This window comes from Typopeltis vanoorti, chromosome 24, assembly GCF_054136105.1.
Source record: "Typopeltis vanoorti isolate ZY-2024b chromosome 24, IOZ_Tvanoo_1.0, whole genome shotgun sequence".
Classification (NCBI taxonomy): Eukaryota; Metazoa; Arthropoda; class Arachnida; order Uropygi; family Thelyphonidae; genus Typopeltis; species Typopeltis vanoorti.
The window spans coordinates 75,229,922-75,242,256 of NC_143572.1; the positions used below are offsets into that span (position 1 = coordinate 75,229,922).

General features: G+C 33.8%; 1 protein-coding gene across 1 annotated transcript in view; it reads right to left on the bottom strand.

Moving 5' to 3' along the window:
• Window positions 1–8,444: 8,444 nt before the first annotated feature.
• Window positions 8,445–12,335, bottom strand: part of LOC150093413 (lysosomal dipeptide transporter MFSD1-like) — a 214,904-nt gene continuing 211,013 nt past the window's right edge. Inside the window, exon 15 of the mRNA XM_090413277.1 lies at window positions 8,445–9,681. Coding sequence (XP_090269403.1) covers window positions 9,622–9,681 — 60 coding nt within the window. The 3' untranslated portion in view covers window positions 8,445–9,621. The remainder of the gene's footprint in view (window positions 9,682–12,335) is intronic.

Consider the following 12,335-nt stretch of genomic DNA (forward strand, 5'->3'; position numbering starts at 1 on the left):
AACACATACTGTTATAGATGTTGAAACACTATTTACTAACTGTTTCTACACAGAAACTGTATTATTTGACTGTTATATGTAGACACCAGAAATTTGTGTGATGATTACTGCCTTAAAATGGAATCAGATGCATAGTTTTAGTATTGACATCTGCAAATACTTCAATATCACTATGAATTTTGAGAAAAACAACACACAGCCCTACCTAGATTACACAAAAATCTAGAAGCAAATCCATGAACATTGAAAGATATTTTTTAAGATTTGCGGATTTTTTAAAGAGAGGTGATGTTGAGATATGATAGTTCTCACCATCCTGTAGACAGAAATTGGACAATATGTAAACAAACATACAGAATCTTCCTACAGCTAAATACATCGCTTAAAAGACTTACATAATGTATTTAAATTATACATTTTTGGTCATTTTATAATAGAAATACAATTTTATTAATACAGACCAGTTTACAATAAAAACATTTATTCAAACCTACCAGTTTCGCCAGCAAATTGTCTGGCTTTTTCAAGGCATTACGGAGATATGAAAGTTAGTAAATGCAAATTAAAAGGAATATAAAAAACGTTGTAAACCAAACTAGTAGCTATGGTTACACGTTTCGCGTGACAGAGATGACGTATTGTTCTTATTATCACGCATGCGTGTTTGTTGTAGACTTGTAATGTGATTACTGGCTAGCTGTAGTTCAGATTGATTGAGAGAGAGAATCAAGTTTTTCCACGAACTGTTTAGAATTACACCCTGATTTCTGTTGAGGTTTCCGCCGGTTATTAGTACTATTGTGGCTTCTTTAAATACACGATGTCTGAAGTCGTCATCGAGATATGGCATGGAGCTGTTTTGCCAATCTATCGTGTGGTTAGACGTGCAGAAATGATGTGCTAAGCCAGAAGAGATGCTTCTGTTGTGGTTTACATCACCAACATGTTCTTTTTGTCTAATTTCTAAACTTTGTGAAGTTTGTCCGATGTAGGCAAGACCACTGGAGCAGGGAATGTAATATACTCCTGGATATTTGTAGAACGGAACTTTATCTTTTGGAGATCCTAAAACTTGTCTGATGTTGGTTGGTTTGAAGGCCACTCTGATGTTGTGTGCTCTTAGTATTCTTGCTATTTGATAAGAAACTTCGACTTACATAATGGTTATAACAGAGCACAGATAGAAAAAAAAAAAAAAAATCCCCTTCCATCCCCGACCCAAGATGCAATTTACTGGCCATACATATGTTGGAAAGGTGCATAATCCAGTGCTACTTCTGAGATATCAAAAACATTGGTGTCCAAAAATAGGGACGAATTACATTTTTACCTGTATATGAAAAACATCTCACGATTACAGCCAAATGTGGGACATAAATTTATTGCCAGCATACTAATAAATAATATTACATGCAAAATGTGTGAGACATTTCAGTATGGAATATGTCCACCTCAAAGTGTGATGCAGCTCTTATATAATGTTGTACCATGCTTAGCACCAAGTGATTCATGAAGTCTTCAGGCAAACTGGCCCACTCCTCCTTCAGAACAAGGATAAGGCCTTGCTCTTAAGACCAAGCATGACCTCTTAGCAAACATCTGGAATGCATTCCATTGGTTTGAAACACTACCCAGAGTGATTTTTTTTTTTTTTTTGGAATGTGAGATTCCAAACTCTGGCAATATCTGTAATTCTGCAGCTTTCCAATAATTCTTCCCCACATGAAATCATTTAGATGATGTCTTTGAGACATTAGAAAACATCCAAATTTGCAGCTTTATTCCTTCACAAAAAAAGCTTTCAAACACAATTTGCTTTGTGCAGCCTTTTATCCTGTTGAGTGCAAATGTGGCCCCCCTCATATGCAATTTGAAAATTGGAATGTCTATCTGCTTTCTACTCAAAATCATTTATGCAAATTACCACAAGCTGATTCATCTGATTTTGCGGTTCGAATCTTCAGAAATAGTTCGTTTTGGACACCAGTGTAATACAATACAAATCCACACGAAGTTCATGCTGTGTATTTTTCAGACTCCATCCTTGGTACAAATGTTGTCATAACATCATTGCAATGAAATGAAACAAGAATTAGTTTTTTTTTAAAAAAAACTGTATAAAATTTTGTAGAGACTTAAAAAAAACTAGAGAGAATTAATCACTAAAAAACTAAGGAACAATTATGCTGGAAAAGCAACATGATCTCTCTCTCTCTCTCTAGGGGAAAAAAAATTAACACATTTTCTTATTAAAACTGTTTAATAATAAAATAAACATTTGTTTTTGAGATAACCTTCCAAAAACAAACTGATATGGAATTCTAAGATTCTTTGAATAATCTTGCCAAAGGAACTGTGATGGTCATGATTACCCAATTCCGATATTCCATGTTCAAGAATGGATGCAATATATATTGTTCACATTTTATTCCAAATTGTCCCATGGATTATAACAAAAGTTACATGAACATGAAATTCTATACATTCCAAGAACATCTCTTTGGTGGATAACCCATATGCCTAACTGGTTAGCATAAATTTGTTAGTTTAGTTAAAGACTAGATTTTTCCTAGTTGATATAGTATTGAGAGTGCTTCTTAGGTAGAAGAACTGAGTTTGAATCCCATATAAGATGCAGAGAACCTTTATAATGACTTTTCAATTGAATGTGAACTAGCTGATTTCATGGGGGAGGGTAGCAGTTTTTTATGATGCAGACTGGCCATAATATTATTAATAAAATAAAATTATTTTATTTTATTCCTAATAAAATTAAAAAAGGCTTATCTAAGAAGCAATGACGATGCCCAGCCATGAGAAAAAAATATACTTTTGGTAAAAACTAAAAAAAAAGTTATGGCATTTACTCTTTGCACTTCATCCATTGTGTAATTCAGATCAAAATATACTCTAGAGCACTGATATAACAATACAGAATTTGAACTACAAACAGAAACAAAAAAAGAAAAATGAGAAATTTATATGAAGAATCCAGTTGATGTACTTTAAACTTCAGGTTTTTATAGTGGCACTGCAACACTATTATCCAATCAAGTTTGCAGAGGCATAAAAATATATCCATATACCAAATAAGCAAACACAAATAAACTACAGTTTCTGAAAATTATAAACTAAACACAGTTTCCAAACAGCTGGAACTAAATGCCTATTGCTTTGATTACTTCAGCAAATTCCATGGTTAATGGAACTTGCTGTTTGTGACTTTTTGTAAAAAATTTCTAATTCATTTTTTTCTTCTTCTTCCTATAATGGATTTTAGACCAAATGGCCTGTTCCAGTCTCATGCCACTGATTTCTTGGTCTTCCAATTCTTCATTTTTTAAATGTTTTAATTTTATCTTCTCCAGAAAAATTATGGCAGAAAACATATATATATATACAGCATAAAGAAGCTAAAACATTTCCTTAAAGAATTTTGAATTGCTCAGATTTGAACCCGAAGCCAATCCTTTTCAGTTGTTTCCAACCGTAGGTGACTTTGTAGGCATTGCCCACAAAGTATTCCTGGTGAGATTTTTACAGGGTAGTTCACCACTACTTCCCCCAACCCTCCAATTTTATCCAGGCTCTGGACCAGCATATGGCTGGAACACATTCATTGATCCATGTGTTCACTGGGCCGGTTTGCCTGTTCTTGGAAACGACAAACCCGAGTTTCTGGATGAAAAAGCCCCTACCTCCGTATGAGACCAGCTAACTCACCTTTAGTCGAAAAAGACCAGATAAAGGTTCCTCACATCACTGATGGGAATCAAACACAGGTCTTTCTGACCAAAGGGCTTCATTTATACTAACTGAGCTATAGAGGCTCTCCCGAAGCCAATAATAATGACAAAAAAAAAAGGAAAAAAAAAAGTGTGGACCTGTAATTATTGAACTCAAAGCTCTAACGTTTTATGACTGGTTTCTGAATTATGGTTGATTATATAACATATATGCATCAGAATGGCCCCAAAATAACATTTAATATTTGAGGAAGAACTCTCTCAGCATTACTGGATAGCCCATAAGGGGTTTAAAATGTAAATGACTTTTTTTTTTTCCCAGGTACTCTAAGGAAGGAACATTTGGAAAATTGATCATAGAAAAAGTTCACAACCCAACATCGAATGATGATGGCAAGTGACTTCTTAATGGGGTTACCTGAAGAAAAGGTATATGTGAAGAAGCCCCAGACAATCCAACAGGTGAAGGAGAACATTCATGCAAAAATTAGGATGCTGCAGCCAGATACAGCTGTCATGGAACATGCTGTAGAAAGGACCCATGTGTTGAGGCTTAAGTGCTGTGAGGACATCTCATTGGAGGTTTAATGGAATATTTACAGCACTGGGAAAGAATTAAAACTAATTTTAATGTTTCCAATATATTTCGTCTCGGTCACTGAGACATTACAAATAACTTTTGGGATTACAAATAACTTTTGTAACAACACTCAAATACAATGTTAAGTGAAACATGTGGGTGACTCTAAAGTCCTATATAGGTTGTGTGCCCTCTATGGGCATTTGTAGGTGGCCTAGGATGTAGTGTGGGATCTCTGATAATGTATCCTAAATTTTGGGAAGTTCATGCAACTGTATTTATTTAAATTCTGTTGATTTCTGAGTGCCACCGTAGATTCTAAAAACAGTCTTTCTTTTTTGAATTTACTATGGTGGAGCATGGTGGTTTTTCTCCAGGAGATTCTGTGGATTGTATCCAAAACATGGTCTGCAAAGCCAGATTGACCATAGTCGTGATTGCAATGTATGATTTGTCTTCTTCTATCTGGATGATTGCTGATCTGCCTGTCTGTTCGAAGTAAGCTAGCTTGCAGGAACAGGGAATTCTATATACTCCAGACACCGAGAGAGGAGGGAGCTGGTCTTTGGTGGAACTGATAAGGGTAGTAAGTTTACTGTGGGGCTTAAATGCTATATGCAGGTTGTACATTTTTAAGGACTTGGCTATTTTGTCTGATGTGCCATGGATGTAGGGTATAGTGATGGCATTTCTGAAGAGATGGCCAGGGAATGGGGAAGGAACTGATTATTTTTTTAATTCAGTAATCGCTGTAGCCATTGGAAAGGAAGGTGTTGTGTATGTGGTTGAGTTCAGTTGAAAGGAAGGTTCACTGGAACAAAGCTTGTGGGCTGTATTGGTTAGAGTTTTAATAACGCCATATTGTTGAGAGGGATGGTGGTAGTTAAAGAGTTTGTGAATGTATCTGCCTGTATGAGTAGGTTTTTTATATTACTGTTAGGAAGGCGTGTGACTAAGGTGTCTAGAAGGGGTAAACTATTATTTAAATTAAGGGGATATTAAATCTTACATTGTTTTAAAACCGAATAAGAAACTCAAAGATTGGAATCAGAGAGTTTCATGCCGAATATTCGGCACGAAACTCTCTGATCCAATCTTTGAGTTTCTTATTCGGTTTTACAACAATGTGGGATTTAATATCCCCATAATTTAAATAATGTTTATATCACCGAAATGAAGCCTATTGGCTCTTTATATTTAAGTAACTTAATGGGTGCACCTTTTTGACAACTCGTATAGCAGAGTATATAAGTTCTTTTCGCTATACCCTTTGGTATTAATTTGGTCTAGCTACTCACTGATGAAGCCTCAAAAAAGGCTGAAACCAGTCTGGGTAGTGACCTCCCACCATAATGTAATAACAGCATACATTTCCTAGGAAATGTGTTTTACATTATGGAAAATACCAAGAATAGTGATCAGAACTTTGCCACCTTTGCTACGAGTTGTCCGAGTTTGTACTACGTATTTGGACTACGTGCATTAGCTCACACTAGTAGTTGCCGATACTTTTATCGGCGACTATTAGTGTGAGTAGTAGTCTGAGTTTTGAGTTTCTTATTCGGTTTTAAAACAATGTGGGATTTAATATCCCCTTAATTTAAATAATGTTTATATCACCGAAATGAATCCTATTGGCTCTTTATATTTAAGTAAACTATTGTTATTTTCCTTTTCCATAATAAATTGGATTCTTGGATGTAAGCAATTGAGGTGACTGAGGAAGGAATCTAAATGTGTCTGGGCCATGAGGCCAAATAGAGAATATATCTACATATCTTAGCCATTTGAGTCTATGGCTTGTTTTTCAATTTTTTTTTTTTCCATGTAAAAATTGGCAAGACAGGGATGAGAACCTATAGCATTTCCCTCTGTTTGTAGATTTTGTTCTTCAAAAAAAATAACCAGAATTGATGGCAAAGGAAACAAGCTCTAAGATATCAGAAGGAAAAACGTTTTTTAAGAGTGTTAAGGTGTTGTTTAAAGGAATATTTTTAAACAATGAGGTGATGTCAAAGCTTACCAATATATCTGTATTATTTAAAGTTAGATTTTCAATTAATGTTTTAAAATGTTTTTTTTTTTTTACATAGGATGTGGTAAGACCAGTGAGAGGAGGGGGGGGGTCAGAGAGAGTTAGCCAGCTGCTTTGACAGTTTATAGCAAGGTGCATTAGTGCCACCTACTATATGTCTTGGGGGGGGGGGGGGGGATTAGGTTTGTGGATTTTTGGTAAACTGTATATTGGGGGGGGGGGGGGGGAAATGAGAACTGAAAGGTTTGAGTTTTTTTTTGTAATGTCTGGCAGCCAGAAAGATAGTTTAAGTTTTTAACTTGCATTTTTGTGGGACCGTGTTCTAGTGGGATGTAGAGCGATCTCTGAGAATAATCTCCATTTTTCAATTATATTCTGTGGTGTTAAGGATGACTGTGGAATTACCCTTATCAGCTCTAGCGATGACGATACTTTTTTCTTTCTGTAATTTTCTGAGAGCAGCGAGTTGTCTGGAAGATAAATTACTTTTTGGAGGCGACGACTGGGTGATGATGTTGGCAACATCAAGTCTGATGTTATTAGCTGTTTCTGGTGCTAAGCAACAGATTTCACATTCGATGTTGTACATTATATCTTTGCATTATATCATTGCACCTAAAGAAGTGCACAGGCACTTCTTTAGGTGCAATGGCAAAATTGTGGCCAAAGCTTAGGGCACTGAGGGCATCTTTGTTGAAACATTAAAATTAGTTTTAATCCTTTCCTAGTGCTGTAAATATTCCAACAAACTCCAACATGATACTGTATAAAAGACCTGCCTTTGTGAAGATGAACATGGAAGGCATTTGTGTGATGTGGTTTTTCATGACTAATAAAAAGGTTATTGTTTAAACCCCTTTGTGAGTTATGGGTCACTCTGTGGTTTCTTATTGTGGAGAGTTTGCTACAGTGGATTTTCTTTTGCATAGTACTGTGTGTTTGGTAAGAGCTTTTTAGTTTGTTAATCGACCATGTGATTGTTTTTATTCTTGTAAAAATAAATTATTTTAGAAGCTTGAAGGAAAGCCTGCTTACAAAGTTTCTAGGTATGATGAACAATGAGAGTGAAAGCACATCACACAATGATTTCTGTCAGCATTTATGTTTAAATTGCCAACACTATTAAACCTAGTTTATTCTGCAAATGACCAATTAGGCTCAGGGATGAAAAGCAAAATAAGCTACATACTGAAATAAGACAGAACAAAATTGAACTAGTTCATACTTTTAAGGTGTCATGTCATATCCTATACCGTTTAATTTTTGCAATTTAATAATTATAATTGGTTAACTAGTGCTCATAAACAGAGGTATTACAGTTAACTCTTGCTATGGCAAAGACCATCATAAGTTGCTTACTATAATAAAGCACCACAAAAGTTCACTCCAGAAAGTCCCATAGGCACACACTGATCCTAAAGCAAATTCACTGCAACAAACTCACCACTATAACTATTTTCCTGTATTTTGTACTGCACAGTAATATTTAATAAGTACGGATATCTCATTAAGTTTCTTATTGCATTGTTAGTGTGTGAACAGGAATGCAAAAGCAAGTGATTATTAAAACTACATGCTAAGAATGGTGATCACTGTTTTGATAACATTGTTTACTAGAATGGTGTTTGCTGTAGCAAGATTTCATTATATATTAATTTTGGCATCATAACTTTTTTTTTTTAAGTGATCAGGCATCAAATTTATGGGACTATGACTCAAATTTGAAGCTATAATTTTTGATCTATTAAAAATTAATTTAATTAAAAAAGATGATCAAATTTTAGTTAAAATTTGATTATTTTTCAGAGAACAAGGTAACAGAGAGGTGAGTAAATTTTTTTTATTTAATAAAGAAATGATGTAAACATTGCAATTGCAAGATATTCCAAAACAAATCGTGTAGTAAACCAACAGACACCAAAAAAAACTATCACCTTCAGAAAGAATTGAGCTGCTTTAATAAATTCAGTGTAATAAAATCTACACTGAAGGTTTCTAAAAAAAAAAAAAAAATCCAATTCTTTAGTAGTCAGCTGAGTATGTAAGTGGTAAACAAAAGTCAAAATATAAACAAAAGTAGAGATCAATTTTTTTTTTTTTTAATTCTTCATGTGTAAATACAAGGGTATAGCAGTCTTATTAACAAAGTTTATATTTCTTCATAAGCATATTTACACCAACACACTGCATGACCTGTTTTTACAAAGGAAAGGAGCTTATCAAACTCAATTAATGTGACACTGAAAATTACAACTCTTCATTATAAAAGTTTTCATGTACAGATTTTATTTATAGTTGGGATTTTGACAGTGTCTGTTGTCTTTTATATATAAAGATAAGATTTACATCCATGAGGCACATGAAATCTCAAAGGAGACAAGATATCTTATTCTTGTTGACCTTTCAAAGTTCGCACTTCATTCATGCTCAAATGTTCACAATATGATTTACACCATGATCTGTATGAAAATAAATTGTCTACAATTCAACAATCGTGTCATTTATAGCAGATTATTCAAGTAAGATTTTTTTTCCTTCTGCACACAATTTGATAATCTGATAATGACAGTATAAAATGGGTATCAAACTTCAAATGAGTTATCAAAATCAATATTAGGAATAAAGTATCCACTTGTCATTCAACAATCTGTTTACATCTTTTACAGGACAGCAAACATAAATTACATATAATTTAATTGCATTGTTTATTGGAAATTAGGATTCACTACAGATGCAAAGGAACATCATGTTTTATACTTACAATTTCATATGAGCTTTGCTTTACTGTAAAGGAAGTCAAACTGTATTTAACCCCTATACAAGTGAATCTACTCTATACACACTACATAAATAAGTATTATTAATTCTTTAAAAAAGAAAAGCATTTTATATTTACTGAGAAAAAAAAAGTTGGTCATAAGAAAACAACTACTCAATAAATATATGATCAATAAACTGGCCTTTAAAGATTTAATAACCAAGAATCAAAAAAAAAAGTTTTCCTCATTATCTGGATTTTAAAAATAAAAATCTATTTTACATGTCCATGGTATATTAAAATTCTAAATAAAGAATATCAGTACAAAATATTTGTGATAAACAGTTAAAATTAACATCAGTTCAATTTGTCGTGAACAAATGAAAGTTTGCCGATTTTGTTCTGTGAAATTATTTACATACATTTCTAAGAATTTAATACAGTGTTTTTCTTCTGTAGATCCCAAAACAAACTAAAAAAAATTTATTATTATTATTTTTTTTTACTTAAGTCCAGTTCTGTGGATTAGGGCACATGTGGTAACGTCATAGTGAGGTGGAAGCTAGAAAAATATATATGACAGAAATTAATATCTGAATAAAAAGAACAAAATATTCTATGAATAATGGTACCCAAGTCTATTTATTAAAAGAAATTTTGAATTTCTTAATGTATATGATATTACCATTAGTAATTACTATTATTCTAAGCATTTGTCTTCCTTAAACAACAATCGTAAGCCATAACAGCATTTCAGATAATTTCTGCTTGAACATTGGTGCTAAACAAATCTTCTTTGAAACTTTTAGCCAACCTGGTTGGCTGAGTGGATAGTACACCTCTTCAGCCAACAGGTCATGGGTTTAAGTCCCACTGTAGGCATGGATATATTTAAAAGCCAGCTCTAGACAAGCTTGTAGAGCTCCTTGAATTTATAAGGCTTGTCTTAAAAAAAAGTACATAAAGTTCAAGCACAGCTGGCTCTACCTATATAGCTAACTATTCCTGGTCCTATACATTAACTAAGGTGAAAATCAACTGTTTGTTAAATTTAATCATGGCTAACGATGCTTACATATCTGAAGACTGGCTTATGGAGTAATCATAATATGAATGCAATCTCTATATGCAAAAACAAGTCTCATCTTGATTTCAACTTGATGTTTGGGAAGTGATATTTTGGTTTTGAATTGTTCTGGTTTGTGAGATTGGTTGCTTTAATGTGCAAGGGATCAGCCCTGATTTCTTGCTAATCATAACATCATTTACAAATGTGAAGTGTTAGAAACGTTTCACTGTTGAACTGGAAGCACAAATGCTGTTTTTCACAAAAAGCAAGAAAATTTCTGAAAATATGACTGAAAAAATGCAGAAGTTGTTTTAAAGTTGTTAGAGTGGCTGTTTGAGATAAAGTATAATACATCTTTTTTCTTAGATCAATTTTATGAAGTGGAATCTAACAAGATCAATTACATAGTAGAGTGTTTTTACAGACCTAGTGGATCGGTTGCTAGTGATGAAGAAATGCATCACCAAATGGAGACGATGGGTGCAAAAAGAGTAATCATAATGGGAGACTTTAATTATCCAAATATTGATTGGATAGCAGTAAAATCTCATAAGAAGAATGAACTAAATTTATGAGCTTTTGTGGGACAACTTCTTCAAGCAGCATGTGACAAAGAGTGTCACATGCTGCTTGAAGAGGTCAAAGAGTGTTAGATTTGATTATAGTGTCAGAGAGTATTTCATTTAAAGATGTAACTATTCTGCCTCTGGTTGGTGACAGCGATCATGCAATACTCACTTGGGAAGTGACTAAGTTTATGAATGTTCCACTCAGAAAAGGTTACATGCTGACCTACAAAGTAAACCAATCGAGGAGTATACTGAGTTCATCATAATACTATCAGTTGCTGGATGGGAAGAAGATAGACAGTGCATGGGAAGCATTTAAAAAATACTTAAATGATGCAATATCAGAATGTGTTATGAGAGTTTGAAGAATAAATAAGATAGGAGTCAATGGATGCATAATCTTAGTAAGCAAGAAATTCATAAGAAATGAATGATGTAGAAGCAATACCGTGTGCATAAGGATGATGTCCATTATGAAAATTATAAACAGCAGGCCAGAAGAGTCACCACTGTTGTACAGAAAGTTAAGTCTGAGTATGAAAAGAAACTGGCTCTGCAAGCTAAAGCCAACCCACAAGAATTCTATGGATATGCTGCAAGTGAAAGAAAAAATGAATATGAAAGAATAACTCTTCTGAATGCAGATGATGTGAGGTGACAGATGCAGAAGAGGCTGTTCAACTAATGAGTGCCTATTTTGTTAAAGGCTATCAACCTGGTGTATGCAACATTGAGTTCAATGGTACCTCTTCTGAAGAAACTCAGTTCTATGAAGAGGAGGTATTAGAGCTGTTGCACAAACTGAATAGGAATTCAGCAATAAGCAATAATATTAATCATTTTTCTTCTTGTGAAAGTCATTTTTAATTCATGTAGTGCTAGATATGGGCTATTTCTGTGAGCAAAAACTTGCTGATAACCCCCAATTTATTGACAAGATGATGGTGAAAATGACATTTAAGTCCACTCTCACTATAACAAATTACTGAAAAGTGTTGATGAAAACTGTAAAAGCACATTGTTATGTTAAAAGAATGTGAAAGTTGACCCCCCCCACACACAAACATCCCTTTATTACATTGATTACTCAGAGCAGTAATGGGTAGTATCCATAAGTTTTAAATGAATGGCATTTTATATAAATCCTATGTGAGTAGGTTTATGTTGTACAGATAAAATTAAGGTCAGTATGGTCATTAAGATGTTTAAAAAAGGGGGTAAGCCCCCCCCTCACTTTTAAATGAGCTATACAAGTTAAGTGGGTATTTTAGCAGTTGAGAGTTGCATGTAGTTACTGGAGACTGGGAGTTTAGGAAGAGGAAATAATGGATAACTTACATGAAAAATTATTTAATACTGTAAAACATACATCACATTTAACTGGACTTCAGTATTAATTGGAGATCTAAAGTAGGTTTCTTGGTGGAGATCTAAACAGTTGAGTAGGAATTGAATACTAGACATGCAGAAATGGTTAAAAAATGAATTGGAGAAGAAAGCCAAGCTAATAATAATGGTAAGCACTTGCTGGATTTCTGTTTAGAACCTGGAGAGGATATTATCAGAAATACAAAAAAT